The sequence below is a fragment of the Eurypyga helias genome, unplaced genomic scaffold, assembly GCF_000690775.1.
Source record: "Eurypyga helias isolate BGI_N326 unplaced genomic scaffold, ASM69077v1 scaffold17888, whole genome shotgun sequence".
Classification (NCBI taxonomy): domain Eukaryota; kingdom Metazoa; phylum Chordata; class Aves; order Eurypygiformes; family Eurypygidae; genus Eurypyga; species Eurypyga helias.
The window spans coordinates 5,742-26,200 of NW_010265135.1; the positions used below are offsets into that span (position 1 = coordinate 5,742).

Below are 20,459 nucleotides of genomic sequence, written 5' to 3' on the forward strand. Positions count from 1 at the left end.
AAAAATACAATTCAAATTAGTACAGACAATTGCTGATTCACAGTGCACGCTGTGCAACCTTTTCGTAAAACTTCAACACAGATGTATTAATACTTACCTTTCCTAGATTAGAAACAGTTATTTTCTTTATGAGGAAAAAAATTAAAGCTTAATCATGTAGTTTTCATCCAGACATCAGCTGGGTAGATTGACAGGCTCTTAATCACGCAACTGTCACAGGATACAAATTAAACTTCTAAAAGTTTCTCCCATTTGTGTGTATCTCTGTGTGCGAATCTTTGAAGGTGGAGAAAAGTAGTTTGGGGCCATATTAAGAAAAAAACACCCCAAATCCTAAACTCCCTAGTCTTGCAGAGCCAAAAGTGGCAGGGTATTCAAAGAAAATGTATATGATTACTCAGGAATATCCCTATGCGATACATACATTTGAACAACAGTGAAGATGAAATGGCAGCAGTCCTTTCAGGCTTTACAGCATTGTAATTATGATCGCTTGCCCAGGACGGTGTGCTGTTTTCTGCTGCTGGCTCTTTAGCAAGAGGTTGAGTGTTTGCCTCAGTCTTGGCAGTTGTCACAACAGTCTTCATATTCATCTCTCTCTTCTCAGGAAACGGTCTCTTTTGGTTTGTAGGAGGCTTAACACCTGCCTGTACAATTAAAAGATGCTTAATTACTAATAAACATCAAATATTGTATTTTACAAACAAGCAGAGAAATAGTTACATGTACACAAACTTATTTTATAATAAGCTCCTGTAAACACATCTGAAATGTCATTTCCCACTCAAGTCTATAAAGCGAATGTAATATCCACCCTAAGTTTAAGAAATTAGAATGGTAAAGAAACCACCTCAAAACAACAGGATTTATCATGAAGTCGTGGGAATTTGTTTGTTTGTTTGAAAAACTACTGCCCATTTTATAGTGGTTTCAAAAGGGGAAGGAGAAGGCTTTGATTTCAACTTTTTGCTTCCCAAAGCACACATACAATGCAGTCACATTAGTTCACAATTCACAGCAATTCCAAATTACAACCCCAAAACCCAGTAATTTGGAATTAATAAAGTTGAATTAATTTGGAATGAAACAGAAATAAAAAAGTGTACTACTTATACTTTAAGTTAAATTTGGAATTAATTTTTTTTGAAGTGTGCTGCTATCTAGAAGGCTCTTTCAAGAAACTACTTGCTATCTAGCAGCTATTATTAAGATTTTCTAGAAAATGACAGGAAAACGTTATTGTCAGAAGAATTAAACAATTCTTTTGCCACAGAAAAAGGAAAGAGGACACAAAAAAGTTCCTCTTGAATGCAGGACTTGGTAATTTTACTTGTCTCAAAAAGGAGAGCACAGACAGAAGCCACTGTGCTTCAGGACAACTGCTCTGGATCACAAACATAAGCTTACCTGCAGCTGAGATTTTGGCATGGCAGGTTTTTCAGATTTTGGTTTGATCTTCTCTTTAGGTTTTGGTTTTGCGTCTTTGCCAGCACTTAAAAACTTCATCGTGGCTGCTGCGTGTTTGAGAATGCAGTCATTGCTGCAATACACGGAATCGGGCTGAGCCAGGTTAGAACAGCCGGGACCAATGCACTTCGATGCGCCAGCAGCTTCAATAACCTACAGATTGAAATGGAGGGATGTCAAGCTTTGCAAGGGAAAACAGAAACATACCTTTATAAAATCAAGAAAGGCTTACAGAAGTGCAAAGTGCAGGTACGGCTGTTGGCAACTTGCACAACTGTCAGAGCAAAAACAACTTTCACTCCTGATGTAACAGAAACAACCCATATAAATGTAAGAATTTCACTCTTTTAACACATTCATTTTAGAATGTGTTGTATTTTCAAGCAGTTTGTCTGCCTCAAGGGAACTAAGGGAGGCTGGTTTCCTAAATGTTCAGATCCCATGAGCACACAGATGCTGTTTTCTGATCCTCTGCATCATGTGAGAAATCTCCTTAGTAAGGCAGGACTGGTTTCCCAAGAACAAGGTTTCTAAACCACATTTCAGGATGTTTCACCATCAGCAGCTGTCCTCAGCCATGCACACAGGCAAAAGGACGCACTCATCTGTTCAGGTGTACAGAGCATTCTTGCTCTAGAGCTTTACGCCAAGTTTAAGTTTAGAAGTCTCCAAGTTACATAAACATAACCATTCTCCTAGACAATTCTGCCACAGCCTACTTATACACTGAGAAGTTTGCCATGTGCAGTCTCTATTTTCCTCTACTCCATTACTCTCTATTTATATCTAAGTGTATTATATGAAGCACTTCCCCCTCAAATATTAAGATGTAGAAAACACCACATTCCTTGAAAAGAGAGCACATTAGGTCCATGTCTAGAAATATGTGAAAGCTCTTTAGATGCCAACATGTCACCTCCAGGTATTATGCCTTTAGTCTCGCTCTTCTAGACCGCTCTTGGAAGTGTCATACAACCGACCCAGCATCAGAACTACTGAGTTCTAGACAGCCCCTCCTCCATCAATAAACTGCAATTTGAAATTACCAAAAGTAAGTTTTTCAGGAATACTGGCAGGGAAAAAGAAAAATAAAACATGCATAGTGTGGCTAATTTTTCCCCAAAAGTCAGTAAGACAGCATTATCTGCTGCAGTCTACCAAAACCTGGGTTTGGGAATTTTTCCATTAAAATTAAATTTATGCTTTAGAATATTTTTCTGTCATGTACACACTAAACTGTGAAGGACGAGAAAGAAGTATCAATTCACATTCCCTAAAAGCACCTCAAACTTCAGATTAACTGAGCAGTTGTTTCTAATTAAGGGTATTTACACAGATGACAAAACTTTCAGTGTTGATGTCTGTACATTAACCATTTCCAGGAGTTGTAATCACAAACCAGAACTCCGCAGCTAGAGGTGCTTATGGACAGCAACAAAAAGGAGTTAAAGTGCTTGGAACCCCGGTGTAAGGGAACTGAGTAATGAGACTGTTCAGTCACTGTAACAGAACGATTGCAGCACACACGAAATAGCAGTTGTATTCGCTTAGAAAAGGCAGGGAATTGGAGTGGTGCTTGTTTACACAAGCCAGAGGGACCTTAATGGCAGGAAGAGGGACAGCAAGGGTTAAAAGACAGACAGACTTGACTGTCCAGTTCTCTCAAAACGTGGTACCACCCAGCAAACAAGTAGAGCAGTTCCACTCCATTTCCAAATCCCAAAAGAATACCTAAAATGTAAGTTCTTCAGTAAGAGGCAGCGAGTTAATAGTAATTATGTTTTTCTTTCAAAGGAGAGATACCTAACATGTTCAAGTAACTTGTTAGCATGCGAATATCAAAAGAGTAATTGGTGATACTCAGAAACAGAGCTTAAAGTTCATACTAACACTGCCAGTGAAATGCAGACAAATGCCCACAGAACTGGTTATGTACAAAAAAGTACAAACATGTTTGAAAACATTGTTGAGAAAAGTACTGTTTTCTACGCATTTACCTTAAGAGTGAAAATTTATATATGAATCTCAAACTGTTCAATCTACACATTAAGCTTGTTATGCTGACACAGCCAGCTCTGCTGTTTAAACTGACTACAAGTGGGGGCGTGTTCCATAAACGTTTTGTAGAAAGTGTACTACAACAGGAAGATTTCTCCAGAGAGAAGCTTATAAACAAAGCTTTTAATACTTATTCTAGGGATGATTTCAAAATGTAAAGATTAGGCATCAAAGAACAAATTCATACAGAAAAAAATGTGAATAGATGTAGCATTCTAACAGCAAATACAGTAAACATGTTCTTCAAGGCATTGCAAGATGGAAAAACATGAAGAAACCTGAAGAAGGATCAGGACAAAAATCAGAACTTCAAAGACTAATTGGAAGCACAGAGGAGGTACAGCTGGAATTAACATTGGCAAGAGTCTGCTGGAGTTAAGAAAAAGGTTTCACTACCATTGAAAATGTCCAAAATTGTTAGAGATTATTTCAAAGCTAGCATAAACCAGTCCAGAATTCTGTCATTTTTATGACAAGAACACATTTTTGACTTCCAAAACAGTATTCAGAAAGGGCAAAATAGCACAAAGCATGTAGTATAGTTCCTAACTCCTATACATGACTTTTTAATCCCCCAATTCAAAGGAAAACACTTCTTTATGTTTTGTTCCTGTACTGATAAACTGTAGGTAAATTTCTGCTAAACAGTAATATTTAGTGTTGTTCAGCTTCATATATAGTTTTAAAAAAACAAGTCAGATTTACAGCCATACAAGACATTGTCTCCATGTACTCAGTGAAACAAAAAAGTAAACAATTAAAATACTTACAGGTTGAAATATCTTTAGTTTTTTCTTCCCACTTGGATTTGCAGCTTTTTCAATCCTACCCTTAATTCCTTGGTCCTCAATAGATTTTTGTTCAATTGTTCCTATGCTGGTGAATTCTGTGCCATCCACATTCACTTGCCCTGCTTTAGCTTCCTGCTGGTCTAGTTCTGAAACGGACTCATCCTGTCCCTGTAGAATGGTGCAGTTTGGGCAGATGTAGTCTTCACCATTCCGTTCCAACAACCGCCCTCGAGCCTCAGAAATGCCCACGCAGTCACCATGAAACCATTCCTCACATCTGTCACAACAAATCATAAACCTGAAAAACACCAAGGAACAGTAAAACACTGAAACCAAGAGACAATTAATGCTCAAGAGATGTTTCAAGCAGCAAAGTGATGCTTGAAAAAAACCCAAAGTACCAGTATACCTCACTGTTCATTTCTGTATTAAGTTGTTGCCCCTTTTTAAATATTTGTTATAAACATCCCCCCCCAACTTCAAACCCACCCAACAGCTTAGTTACATACACTCCAAAAGCAAGCATTAGCATTTGGTTTAGTTTTTCGTGGCAGAACCATTCCAACTACCTGCACTGCCTGTTTGGCTGAAACCTTTGCCCACCTGTTGTTATGAGGCTGACGGCAAATACAATACAGTGCGTTTGGGTCATAAATCTCAGACTCAGGTTTGCTTTTGGGAAGTTCTTCAGGTTCTTCATCTGTGACCTCTTTTGAGCCAAGGGCAGGCTTTACCTCCTTCTGAACCGGGATATCTTTGCTATCTTCCTGAGACACAGCCACTTGACTTGCAATCTCAGTGCCGTCTGTGGTATCAGGCTCTTGTTTGACAGGCAACTCAGACTCAACTTGTTTTTCCGACTGGACATCACCAGTTTCTGTAGGATCTTGTTCTGAATTTCTTTTCCTCAGGCGGTGCTGTATATCCTTCAACGTCACCTGAACAGGTTTCTGTTCAATGCGTTTGTTCCTCAGTCGATTCTGCAGTTCCTTTAGTGTTAACCCATCACTATCACTATCAGAAGTATCTCCTTCTTCTTCTTCCTCTTCTTCTTCCACCTCTTCTTCTTCTTCCTCCTCCTCCTCCTCTTTAGTGCGTCTACTTTTAGAGCCTTTCTGATCCTTACTGCTCCTAGTCATAATCCTCCGAGTTACAGGTTTTGTATCTGGAGTGCTCTCAACACTATCTTCTGAAGCGGTTTCGGCATCCGTAGCTGGACAGGATGCTGGTTCACTGGAATCTTCCAGAATAGTAGGAACACTCCTCCTTCCCCTGCGCCTGACTGTTGTAAGAAATTCTTCCACTCTTTAAAAAGTTCGCTTTGGTTTCCGTCCACTACGCCTCAGGTTTAAGCTTTGTTGCTGATGTGGATGTTGTTCACTGGAGTCCACATCAACATCTCCTGCGCTTTCTCGCTTCGCAATTGTCGTCCTTCGGAACCCCCAGGTCTTCCTGAATTCTTTACTTGTAGGCTTGATAGTTTTTTGTTCCTCCTCATTGCTTTGCTCACCTTTCTCATCCAAAACTGATGCTAAAAACAAGGGAAGAGTTATTAAACCCGTGGTGAAAAGATGGTTTTTCTTACAAGTTTTTTTCAAAACAGTATCATTTTCTTTGTGATAATACAGATATATCTATATCTCCACCTCATTTTGAGCCTGAAAACAGATAAAACACTTTCTTGTGAATGTAATACCACAGCAGTAGCAATTAAGTACATCACTGAACACCCTGCCAACATAACGCAGCTGTTATGAACGCTTTCATTATTTAAAAAATATGTATATACACATACAACACACAGTGGACAAATAAGCATATTTTCTGCTCGGTTTAAAAGGAATAAATCTTACCAGGAGAGCTATTTTCCATGTTGTCAGTATTAGATTCTGATTCTAATGGCACTGGCTGTGAATCTACAGCTTGTTCCATAGTACAGACACCACACTCCTCACCCTGAAAGGCTGAAGAGAAACACAAGGTTCAAAACTCGATTCAAAAATATTCATAGCTTAAGCAATTATTAAATATTCAACGAATACATAAGTTGAATTTCAAGGCACTAATTGTCACTGAATACCAAGAAAAAGTTGACTGAATTCCTTCACGGTCAAAGAACTCAGTGAAGTATGAGCTGGACACTACACTGACATACTCTATTAAACCCTTAGGATTTCTGGTAATTCTGGTATTTTCGGATATTTCTCAAAAAACTCCTTTCATGGTATGAACCTATTCCCTGGGGTATGTCTGGTGAAAAACCCATAGCAGTCCCACTCCTTACACAGACCCAGGAACCGTGCATGCACCAGTATGACTGACCATGAGGCAGAACAAGGAGTCATCCAGACAGCACAGAGACAGTTCGGGTCCTAGAGGTGAGAACGGTATCTGATACCAGTAACATTCTCTGGTGGGAAGGACTGCTGATTATATCCGGCAGGGTGAGGGACAAGGTAGACTCAACAGCCAGTTTAAAGAAATTCAAAGTTACTGCTGTTTAGGTAATACAGGGTTAGTCAAAGAATAATGAGGTTTTTGATTTTAAACAAAATGTGAAACCAGAAGTATCTCAGCCTTCCTTATTAAAATAAACTAGGTCTAGACCTTGTCTATTAAAGTTTAGCTGCTATTGTTACGTTGTTTCAGAAACACTGGTGAGTATTCAGGATAAAACACCACACTTTCCCTTCATTAGCTCTCTATCAGGGTTTATTGGAGAGAAGTAGTTATACAGAAAAGAACAAAATAAGCATATTTTCAAGCTCTTTTTTTTTCCCCAAAGAAAATATCTGCATTAAATGAAACTTGAGAAAGGCTGATCCTTGGCATGGTTGTTTACAAAAAGGTTTTCAGCCTATATGATCTACCAGAATGACAAAAAAAATAAAGAGATTCAGCAAAGAACCTCCAACCACCACAGGTGGAGCTTTGGCAGGGGAGAATCCATGCTGACAACCAGGCTCCCTTTTTTCCTAGAAGTCTTTTCCAGCATACTAGGAAACTCCATTATTTGAGAAGACAGAAAATAAGCAAATAACAGAAATAAATATAAAACCTGAGACCTCATTTTAAGTAATTAAAGAATAGCATGGTTTGAACAAGTATTAAAGTTGGGTTTACATCATGGTGCAATGTGTTAAATGAGTTGCATGCCATGTAAATCCTCTCCTAAATGAATGCAAAAACTGTTTTGCGGTTACTGCAATTACATTGCTCATGTGAAGCTGTAATATGCAGTAGTAAGTATGCCTCAATGACCTGGGTAAACACTAAGTTTTAAAAACAACATGAAACATCCCCCAGCTCTACTCAAGAAACATTCTTGGAGGAGTTATGTACATATTTCTGGCTCAAAAATTGCACAAAACTAAAAGGGAACACTAACAGAATTTCTAAATAACAGTACTTGCTGAAAGAATCCAAGATGTTTCTCACAGCTGTACATATTACAAGTTTTCAGAGGCATCCTTTAGTAAGCTTTTTCCCAATCTTGCAGTACACACTGGTGATAAATGTCTCCTTATTTCACATACTGCATCAGCTGCATCACTGTTTGGCCTTACCAGACATGAATGCCTGCAGTGCAGCTCCTCTCTTTCTAGTACTACATTTAAGAATGCTAAAACAGAAATGCCACTGTCAGTGCTATGGAAACATACACAGCCATGCAAATATGTTTAAAAACTTAACCCTTAAGTTGTAACTGAAGAGCAATTTCAGTGAGATACTATGAATGTAGCTGTGAAAGCAGCAGACTTTGCAACATCAATTTAGATAGTGAATGATCACTTTTTATTCTGGCTGTAATGTTAAAAGTAAATTTTAAACCTGTGCTACACAGGTAAAAGGCTGCAACTGTTTTAATCCAATATGACGTTCCATTAAATTCTCTTGGCACAAAAAAATCACTCACTAGAATTTTTAAACTTTAAACTTTTTAAACTTTTGTTGTTTTTTAAACAACACTAATACTATATCCACACCAGGAAAAGGCTGCAGTGGAAGTAAGGGAACAAGTCAAAACAGTTAAAGTTTACATCCTTGTTTACCTTGAAAGATGAAGAAGCGTTAAAAACTACAGACAGAGTAAATCCAAATTCTTAGACTGAATATTCCAGATAAAATGTAAGGAAATAAGAAGTCTCTTCAATGTCCCCTACATGCTTTACCTGATACAGCATTAGAGGTTCCAATGGTTTCTCCCCGTAGAGCTGAATGAAAAGGAGAGCCAGAGGAGGGCAGTAAAGGATCGAAGTCATTCAGCATTATCCTTCCGGCACATGCTGAATTTCCTGGTTCAGAAGTGCCAGAAAGAGTCTCTGAGTTGTCAGCAAGACCAAAGACTAACGATCCTGGTGGCTCCTGCGAAAAAACCCAAAAGGAGACAACGTAAGGCACTGATGTATTTATGAACTTACCTTATTATTGTATACTTAAGTCTGGAATTGTTTTGCCTCTATTACATTACTAAGCAAATTCTGTTATTTTGCCTCTTTGACAGTTTTCTGCTTTCAGAGAAACTCAGAAACTGGAATGAAAAGTAAAAGTAAAGCAGTACCACCTCCACACTTACCAACTGTTCAGACCTCTGAAATACACACTAAGTATGACTGTAGTCTCATCAATTCATTTAGATCCCCATTAAGACTTCCAAGAACAGTAACAAACTGCAATCGACAAAGGTGCTCCATTTACAGCATTCAAAAGCATTCCCAGAGTGACACTTGCTAAGCGCGCACTGGGCAACGAAAACGCAGAAATGCTTTTAAACTCCATCAGCATGCCCAAGTTTACAGTAGGGAATGAAATTTCATCACAGAAGACATTTGCAGCTTTGAGGATTTATATCCAAGGGGCTACTCGGTGGGTTTGCAAGGTGGGATAATAAAAATGTATAGCTGAGCTTCAGAATTAGGGAATATTCCTTATTACTGTCCCTTTGCCTAATAAGATTTGCAATGCAGAAAATTTCAGAAGCTTTATTTCAAGGACAGCGGATTACACCAATAACAAACTGTCCCCAAAATTAACCCTTGGAAAATATTTCAAAAATCACAAGGCATTTTCATCTAAAGCATCTGAACAGCTGTTAAGCCCAGGGGTCCCAAATCACATACAGAACTGCAATGGAAATGTCAAGAGCTCACCTGAGCTTGAAAATTAGTAGGAAATGCCTGCATTTAACCCTAAGTAGTCTACCAAACTAGAAGACTTGAAAAGAATTTGGGAGGAAAAGAAGGACCAGATGGACATTAAGAAAAAGTCACTTTTGAACTGGCCTATAAAATGAATCATGGAAGACAAAAGGACAATACTGAACAAGACTCTGCGTGTCAGCATCCTGCAGTTAAAGAGCAGGGGACCTGCCATAATAGATGTAGGAAAAAACTTGAGCATTAATGATTCTTTCAGAGGGGTACATACTGATTGTTAACCCTCCAGGTGGGGAGACACAAACGTAAGAACAGATTACATAATCCTCCTTAGACATGGCAATACACAGCCTGACTTCTCCTTTTAAAAATACCTCATTTTTTTCAAGTCTCTCATGCCCCCAGCTCTTAAAGCATCTTTTCTGTTCAGCAACACATTTTACTTCTTAATCAACTATCATCTCTAGATGTCTGCAATTCCATCCCACTGTCATGAAAATAAGGAGAGGGGAAGAGGCAAACCCCTCCCCAAATTTGATTTTCATCAGTGCATCACTTGATTCCATGAAAATAAACCTCAAGATTTGCATGACTGTGGCCAAGCAGAATTAGGAAAATACTGAGTATATAGCTAGATCCACATCAGTATTTCCTTCCCCTCTACCTTCTCTGTAGGGGATTATGTACATTATACACATTCGTTCCCTCAGCCAACTATTCCCACTCCAAGAGAGGAGAAAAAAATAGACAAAAAAGACAGTAAAATAAACTCTTTTTACAGACCCTAGTGCTAAATCTCCCGGTATTGAATACCTGCTCTAATATGCATTTTGCTCCATTGTCTGGATCAGTGATTACATCCAGGGAGTCAGTCACTGATGGCTGAAGACAGTCTGAGTTTAAAGTGCCTCCTTCCATGCTGCTGCTCTGTAATAACCTTTCAATCTCCCTGTTCAGAATCTCCAACTGATCACACATCAGGGAATTTTTAAGTGATATGCCTAAAGGAAGAGGGAAAGTCAGCTAATCAACTCTAATACTGAATGTGAAAACAAACTGTACCTCCAGAACATAAAAAAGTACATTCTATTTGAATAATTTATCCAGTAACATACTAAAGAAACAATTGTCTAAAGGATGGTCTTCACAGTGCACAATTATGTTATCTGTGCATTCAAGGCCCTGTGTGCAACGTGCTCTTTACAATCATGTTTGGGCCACAGAGCCAGTATCACTGACGCATCCCAAATCCAGACCCAGCACTCTCTCTGCTTGGGAGACATTCTGGCTCGTTGAACGCAATACAATTTAAGTGGTAGCCATACCCCACCCAGCGGTAAGGTTGCACACTGCAGTCTACAGCTCCAATTTAACAGTAAAAGAGCGTAAAACCACAAATAATGATTGAAAACTAAGATTTTATGCAAGAATCATGATGCTTTTTCCATTACCAGACGGTATGTCATTATTATTACCTGTATTATTACCTCTATTACTTACAGCAAAACACTAACAAAAGTACAGTTTTTAAATAATTTCAAAATTTGTGAAGTATAAAAATTCAGTACACTTAACACACTACAATCACAGACCCCCTATATTTGCTATATAATGCTTGGTTTATTATTATTATTTAATATTTCCATTTTTTACTCTACCCATTTGGTCTAAGTTATTTTTCATTAAAAACAGAGTATGTTTCAAACTCATTTTCATGAATCTGTTCTTGCAGAATTGCATGTTAATATAGGTCAAACTTAAGTGCATAAAAACCCCACCCACAAATATTGTAAGAAAACAAAAGCACAAAGCCTTAATTCACAATTACACTTTTAAACCCAGCAAGCCTGCTGGCACTTGTAAACAAACATTCTGCTTGCAAAAATATTTATTACAATATATGGCAGCTCTGGAAATCTTCAAATATCTGATTCTCTTGCCAAGTAAGTATGATTTTTTGGTTTGTTTTGCTGGTTTTGTTCTCAAGTTAACTATTCAATTACAGTGGACATACAGCAATTTAAGCTGAAGCAGCAAACTGGTTATCTTGTTTTAAAGGAACTGAACATCTGTGATCAACTTAATCTCATTCCTCCTAATACAGTACATTAATACTTTCTGAAACTGGAAGTTCTAGCTGGAAATGGAAAATTATTGGTTTTCCTCTGACAGACAATTCCCATCAGCACCATCCTGCCTTCTGCCACATCTCCTTTAGAAAGGGTATTATGTACCTTTGAAAAATTTGAGGAAAGAATCGCTATGAACGATGGGACAGAAAGGCAAAATAACATTAATAATTTAATAATACTGTTGCTTACTATGAAGTCCTTGGTTTTGATTAAGTTAACTTCTGTGATAAGCAATTTCCTCTGTGAAAATGTGTAAGCTTTTAGGACCAACTACAAATAAAGTTAGAAACACAACTCGAGTTTCCTAAAGGAAAAATCTCTTCCTCTTCACAGATGAAGTAAGCTTTGCCAATATACACCCCAAGCTGAGTTAAATGGTTACATAACATACAGTGGGTCTGCATTAAACAAAGGATTAACAGTGATTATTAAATTCATGCTTATGGACTACGAAGAACGAAGTACAACCCTCACACTACCTGTGCTGCTGCTATCCTGGTCCTTTCTCCCGTGCTCAGTTACTTGGTCTATACCACATCCACCCACATACCTCTACTAAGGTGTCTGTTTCTTTGGCAAAGAGTTTACTAACCCAGCAGAAAATAAACCCAGAGTGATCCAAAAATATTTTAAAAAATGAGCATCAAAAGTAGTGTAAAGACCTGGCAAGAGGAGCGATGGAGAACAAGACACCCTTAAGCAGCAAGGCGCTACACCAGCTCAGCTGACCTCACTCAACACACACACGATGGCCCATGGCACAAGTGATCATCGGATCTTAGCCAGCAGATTTCATTGACTGCCCCCTCAGTCAAGACAGTTTTAAGCTTGCAAACTGTAATAACGTGAGCTTTCCAGTGAAACAGAACAGTCACCTAAGTGCAAAGCATAAACTTGATGCATAATGTCTTGAGGAAGAATATTCAGCCAAGAAAATGTTTATTCAGATCTTTCCTCTCCCATTAGTTTAGAGGTAAAAGGTTCCACTTTCCCCAAAACAAGCTAGGCATTTGAATTCATCCTGGACCTAAATTCCAGAAGCAACTGAAGCACAAAAGTATCCTACCCTAGAAAAAATCCCAAAACTGTCACAAGCTTTCAATTTCAATTTGGTCAACTATTCCCAAGCAATGAAAAGCTGGAAACACAGGGCTGCCCGCTCAGTATGACTACAGAAGCCATCCCTCACATTCAGCATCCCTGTGAATTCTCTACCTACTGCAAACCTGTGTGGGTTTCAGTATACCTGGCTTGGAGAAATTCCAGAGCAGCATTAACAGCCAGTCTAACAGAGAAAAGAGATTCCCAAATTCCAAATCCTGTTACCACTATATCACTTGTTCACAAACACACAATACACGTTAAAAATCCATCCTCTAACACATCTTTATTCATCAATAAAAAGAGGGAAGCTTGTAATCTCTCTACTCTCGCATTCAGACAAAACCTCAAGGAAAGCACACTGCTACCTACTGCCACGTTTGTAACCCAACCGCTTACAAGGATCAGGCAGAAAGGGAGATTTACACCAGTAACACTGAGATATTCATTATCTTAATTATCAGGGCTGAGGGATATTAGTTACAGGACAGGCAGCTTGAAGACACCTGGATCTGCCGATGATGCCTTCGTTAAGCCCTTTTTAAGAAGCCTCAATATAACATCTTAATCTGATGATGACAGAGTAAAGCTCTTAAAGAACACCAGCATTTCCCCATCTTTGTGTGTTTCCATTTTTAGACTAAAGGCCAGTTCAGCATATTACCAACAAATACACATTCAGATCACTATCTCCACTTTTATTTTCTGTCATTCCCCTGAAGAGGTAATAAAACCTTCAGTGGGTCCACTGACTGCATGAAGATTTTGTCTTTCCTAGAACTCATCGTTTTAACTCCATAAAGAGTTCCCTGCCTCAGTTAACCTGGAAGACTCCACTCTTAAAAAGGATCTTGAAAGACTGCTTAGCAATAAAACCTGTAACAGGAACTAAAAACAACCAAAAGAAATAATTTCTCCTTTATCTGAGAATTTGTGTATATATATATAAAAAAATCTATGTCAAAACTGAGGGTAAATTCTTCAGTCTCAGCTTACTAGCTATTTTATTTCGTTTTCTGGGGAATCTGTATGAAAGACTAGTGATCATTATCCTCACATTAATGTTAATCCTCAACGTCAACAGCTAGATGACAATATGTTGTACCTTATCCCATGTTCTTGGATGACAGCACTCTTCAATCTCAGCCAATCTGCTGTCATCGGCACAAATTCTGGCACCGTATTATTTATAGGTTATACAAGCACCTTGCACGAATTCTTTACTCCAAATAATTAATATCTTGAACCTATGAGTTCTCTTACTCCCTATTCACTTTAAGAACTCTATAGAAGGAGGACTCTGATTTTGAAAGCTCTCACTTATACTCACCCCTACACACGCACCAAAGAAAGCAAGGCTCACGTCAAATATATTTAAGACTTGTGATAGAACTTCGTACCTGCAGGAGTTGTTTCAGTGTGACCTGTTACTTAACATTTACTTCTACTGTGGCAGAGAAACAAAGGCTTTTTAAGTGTAAAACAAATCCTAAGCAGCAAATACATATCACATGAGGAAAAAAAATAGTGTCTGAGAAGTCATAAAAGGATATGATTTCTGATGCAAACAGAATGTTGATATGGCTTAGCTGATGCTGGTCCCACTCAGAAGACCGATCCCTTTGAATCCCTATTTATCAAAGGCCATCTGGAAAACCTGTACTCTTTCTACTAAGCAGCAGCAAAGCTAATCCCTTGCATCAACAAACATTACAAAAGCAGACCAAAGGAAGTCAGTAGGGCAAAACCTACTTGGTAGGTAAACGAGCAGTTCCACTCAGACCATGGACAAAAGGTACAATCTACTGGCCCCTACCAACAGCAGGAAACAGGTTCCATACTGGCACTGGAAGAGCCATGTACACACAGGGCTGCAGTGCAGTTCCCTCCATCTGCTCATCCACAAAAGAGGCAAGAGCAGACTACTGACATGAGAAGCAGCAGAAAACCAGACGATGAAACTTAAATAAACACATTAAATTAATTCCAAGATTATAATCAAGCCTACCACCTCATATACCCACAATACTAACTTGAAAGTGGTGGTTAATTCCTCCCTATTCTAGCCAATACATTATTACAGCTTAAAAAAGTAACACATCAACAAGTTCTGAAATTTGCAGAGCATAGATTCAGTAATATGCAATTCATTAATACAGTCGTGTTCCTCAGAAATACCCCATCCTAATGTAGGAAATGTGTACTTAAGTGCTGCATGAAGCAGTAATAACTACAGGCAAATATAATCAGTGCTATACAGCCAAATTAGGACAAGATATCTCCAAATCCAGTTTTAAGGCAGCTTTTAGTATCACAACAAAATCTCAACCCCAGACAGACGTTATTAATTTGTCAGGGATGGCACCACTGACATCACAATACAGTCTCACATCACACCTTTCCATTCAGACCTGCTTCTTCCCTCACCTCCCCATCTCCCTTTACACAGACAGGATCAGCCTCACTTTTGGGTGTTGGGTAGTACCCCACCTAACTTCCTACGAAAAAGGAACTGACGTTACTGGCATGGGAGATCAGGCTGCACCAGGACAGATGTGGCTGCACTGGAGGACAGGGAATCCGCACCCTTTGAAGACGGTGGAAAGAAAATGTACAATAGTACCCCTACTGCAGGAGCCTCCAGTGTGAGGGAAAAGCTCCCCAGAGACACTGTAGCACACCAATGTGATCAGAGCTCCCAGGGCAGGGTGGGGGGAGAGAAATTTCTGACCTTTCATCACAGAATCTTTGGAGGTACATTAAGACCTTGTGGTGTCATGATGTGTCTGTCACTACCACATTTCTACCATCAGACACACCTGGAACACCAGAAAAACCATTCCAATGAAGTTTTGTGGTTTGCAGATTTTCTGACTTTGAATACAGTGGGTTTGGGCTTTTTTTACTGGGTGCTGAAAAATTATTTGGAATCTCCAGGGTATGGTGCAAAACATGCTACAGGACACTCAGCGCCCATTGGCCCATGATACCCAGTACTACCAACATGCAATGCTGATGCCAATCACCTAGTGAGATTTTGTAATTGTAAGATGTAGTGAGATTTTGTAAATGTAAATATTAACCACTTCTATTTTAATTTCTACCATGGAGAAACAAGTGCTCCATTTTCTTCCAGATTTTTCTCATGAAAAATCAGACTCAATACATTAATAAAGTTTACAAAATCACTTTTTTCTACTTGAGAAAGGTATTGAAGAAATATTCTAAACTGACAATACTTGACAGTTTACTTTTTAAAATAACTAAGCAAATGTATTAATTCCAAGGAAAAAAAAAAGCTTCCCTTAAAAATAAATACATTTGCTTGGCGTCTGTGCTTGTGTCAATAAAGAAATGAACCTTTCCAAATTAAAACATCTTTAGTCACCCATTATTATAAACCCTCTCTACTGTATGTCTGAAACTAATACACAGACCCCGATCCTCTCCATGATTTCTGTCAGGCTACTCACTTACCTTACGTAAGCCTCGTAAGGGGGCCACTGCCTCACGAGGTGGGTAACTGCACACACACAGGACAGCAATCCTGCACATTTGCAGTGAACACGGGACCCCCTGAAGTGTCGGATGTAACGTGTATGTACGGAATCGCACCACACACACAGCGACGGTTACACAGAAAAGACACCGAGTGACTCCACAGCGTGACGTAACTACTACAGGCAAACACACATGAAGTAGCTCCCTGGTTTATACAAAAACATACACCACTGAAGTTTATTTTGATGGCTTTCAGACTAGAAAATCACTTCCCCAAGTAAAACATTAAAAAAAATATTTCACATTGCATTGTACAGGATCAGAACAGTCAGGAAAAAATAAAGGATAGAAGGGATGGACCACTTGCCAGGTAGTGTGGCACAATAAGAACAGCACCAGGTATTACAAGTGTATTTTATTCTGGATAAGTAGTAAAAAGTGCTTATTTGAAACTGAGTGAAGTTGCCACAGCTAAATTCAGCTAAATAGCAATTTCTCACAGAAACATTCAAAGCACATTAGCAGCAGCCCCACAAGAATTCTTGCAAACATGAAAATTTAATAACAGACTTAAACACTGATCATATCTACACTACAGATGTCCACTGCCACAGCTGCACAGATCAGGAACATTAAGGGGTCACAGAAAAATTCAAAGCACATTAGCAGCAGGCCCACAAGAATCCTTGCAAACATGAAAATTTGATTTAATAACAGACTTAAAGACTGATCATATCTACACTACAGATGTCCACTGCCACAGCTGCACAGATCAGGAACATTAAGGGGTACAATCCCTCATCCACAGAGCTGTTCTGGCATAAGTGCTCATACAGGTGAACTACACCGGTACAACTGTACTTCTACCTGTACGAGTCATTGTTTGCAGGGTGGGGTAGCAGGAAACCACCATCCTGGTGCGGCAATTTTAGCAGTGTGCCTGCACAGAAAGCTCTACCAACACACTACTACAGGCCCTTCCAAGCAGGGAAGCAGTTTATTTCAGGAGGAAGCAAGATTTTGAAAGGTTGCTCAAAGTCTCTGAATGAAAAAAGTTGCATTAGCAAACACATTCTCAGCTATCTGTGTATGCACCAGAGCTTTTGCCAGCACAGCTCTGCCCGTACAGTGAGAACCTGGCAACTGTACTGACAGAACTTCAGTAAAGACCAAACTTTAATGTAAGGCCCTTAGACTGTGCACATCATCCACCCTGCAGGCCCGTAACTGTGTGTGATACACAAAATTCATATGCAGTTTAGTGTTTTCTGCCTTTGAGGAAACATAACTAATTTTAAGAGGAAAGAAAAGTAGTATGTACATGACAGTAGCATTTTCTAGGCCAGAGCTTCATGGGTGCTAAAAAGACTAGGCAGATAGACGCATTCTTACTAACAGACTGACATTTGGCTTTTTTACTACTCCTGTAATACCTTCATTCACATTATCCTCAGTAAACTAATCCCATATCTTCCCCAACAATGAAAATTTAGCCAAATACCACAAAATAAAATTGAATTCTTTGTTCAGGTTTACTTCTGCTCTTGAGGTCAGAGCAATATAAGCAAAAGTGAGATGGCAGATTTTGTTAAGTTGAATCACAAGCAGTGTAGATAGCTCTTTTTTCTTTTTCCCTTTTATACAGATTAAGGAAAAAAAAAGGCAGCTATCTTGAGGTCAAAAGCTTAGATTAAAAACTCAAACATAACCATCTCCATCGAAGTAACCTTCTAAAGGCTCAATACAAGCCAACTTTACAAGCCACAATCCTAAATTTAGGTAACAAATATCAATTACAAACTTGGATTGTATCTTTACCATCCCTTTTCCATCACCTTGATGAAAATATTTTACGAATACGTTCTATTTATTTGCCTAATGTTCAGTTTCTGCTACTGCCCTTGACCTCTTCAGCAGCACTGAAATTTTTTCTGCAGCTGCAGAGGAAACAATGCACTTTGGAAAGGTGATTCACACCACCTGGCATTCTTCCACGACAGACCAAGGAGATTAGTTGTTAGGAACTCAGGCAGCCGTTAACTAACAGCTAAAGGGTTAATGGGTGCTTAACTGGACAGCACCAGCTCCTGGGGCTGAGAAGACTGCAGTTCCACCATTCCACAGCTTGTTTGTTTTCAACCATACAAGACTGCAATTCTTTAACTGGCAAATTACAGCTGGAATATTTGCACTGTCCTTAAAAATCTCTAGTTTACACAAACTAGTAAAGTTGTACAGGCTTTTTGTGAAGTTGCCATTATAACAGTACATAAACCAGTAACACATCCTAAACTACTGTATGTTAAAAAAAAAAGTTAGTTTTACATTAGAATTAAACTCCGTGTCCTCTGGCATGCCCAGTTATTGTTGTCAGTCAAACTGCGCATACAGAAGTGGACTCAACTGCAGGGTAATTTCTGACCCTATCAGTTAAAGAACATCTGAAACCAGCTATCACTTTCATTCCTATTCCCTCAAAAAGGCTTCATTAAGTGATGTATGCCATAAATTATTTCTCCTCCAGAATTTAGTGAAACACATTAATTACAGCATACTGTGCTATTAAAAATGCAGTAAACACAACTCAGTTTACAATTGTGATTAGGGTTCAGTGTGAGAACACACACAATGCACATCTAATCTGTGTCTTATCTTAAATATCCAGCTTGGGATCTTTTTCTTAACCTCAGAATCTAACAATACCCTTGAAACTACCATCACTGACAACTGTGAAGCATTCACTTATTTCAGAAGCTGCATTAGGTAAAAATTTAGTGGTACAACCTCCAGAGCCTTTACTGACAGTTGACTGAAGATCCTAGTGAGAGAGCCTTGACAGCACACAAAAAAGTAACCAGTTGTTGTGTAAACTAGATAAATGTCCCAGCACTGTCCTACTACTTGTAGCACGAGAGACAGTAGGCAGAAAAAGTGCACCAGAAAATAAAACAAGAGCTGATAGTTTTTAGTTGACAGAGGCGGCAGTGTCTGTGTGATCTTACTCTTCCTACATTCCCTTCTTCCATTTTTGTCAGTTAAATTTTATAAACTCTCAGCCTAACCCCTATAATCCCTGCACTTCCTCTCCCCACTTTGTCTTTCTAGCGGAAGTTTGAGGCTGGATAGAATTGAAATCCCACAGCTGTAAGTTACAACTATAAGGTCAATTACTGTCTTAAACCAGGAACATGTAACAAGCCACTGCCAGAAAATCCAGCAGTGAAGCAGGATCAAGTAGAACAAACACGGACTTTTGGCAAGTCCACCAGACACTGAAAAATATTTATTCAATTGTATTTACTCTTCTGGACTCATACAATTCTATTAGCATTGCTTGTGGGAGTTATTTTTTAATCAAAAGACATCTCTTAGTTATACAAAAAGCACCCTCTGAAGCACCATGTGCATTATATGTATTAATTTATATTTCACAGTTTTAAAATCTGTATTTCCTACTGTACATGCATGTGCCGAAGAGCAAAAATTTTGTTTGCATACCAACAGAAGTCAACTAAAATATCTCTTAAAAAACAACACCACAGACTTTATAAAAAAATTATTTAAATGCTAGACTTGAAATCACCAATTATTCGATTGGTAAAATCACTGGAGTCTCAAAGCTGAAGGCTAACATGAGCCTTTATTCTTCCACCAAAATGCATTAAAAAAACCTTTATGTGCAATATGTTTCTGGAACCATCAAGGGAAAAAAAATTAAGCTCAAAATAGCTGTTCAGTTAGCCCTTACTTCTACATTTATTCCTACAGAAAGTTCCAAATGGCAAAGAACAATAACAAGCAGCTGGCATACATAAAAGTGGAGCACAACCCAAAATATCTATTACAATTAACACAGTATATGCTACACTTGTACAGTAACTACACATTAGCGTTTGTCATTGATCAGCAATGAAACTGCCTAAACAGCCAGTGAGTTTTGTTTGTAGAAGCAGTGACAAGACAGTTGAAGCTGAAACAATTCCAATTAACATTTACAAGAAAACTGTGTAAAATAGAAAAGATACAAAAGCAAACAGTGGAAGAGTTCTCATAACATAAAACAACTTAGAGATGATTACCAGCTGCCAACGAGTTTCCTTAAACAAGGTTGTGATGATTAAATATTCAAAAGAGCTATTTCTGCAGAAGGGCTTAAATCCAGGAAAAAAACAAAAAACAACACGGGAAATTAGAAATGCCATACACATCCTTCAGAGTTAAAGGAATCAGCATTGTGGTCTCCCTGAAGTTCG

At 38.7% G+C, this 20,459-nt stretch overlaps 1 protein-coding gene across 1 annotated transcript; it reads right to left on the reverse strand.

Annotated features, from left to right (window-relative positions):
• Nucleotides 1-310: 310 nt before the first annotated feature.
• Nucleotides 311-8,641, reverse strand: LOC104513308 (death-inducer obliterator 1-like). The gene is given in 7 exon segments (XM_010156620.1): nt 311-385; nt 387-647; nt 1,408-1,620; nt 4,296-4,614; nt 4,920-5,847; nt 6,170-6,280; nt 8,489-8,641. Coding segments are annotated over 7 exon segments (2,004 nt in total). The 5' UTR covers nt 8,586-8,641.
• Nucleotides 8,642-20,459: the final 11,818 nt, after the last annotated feature.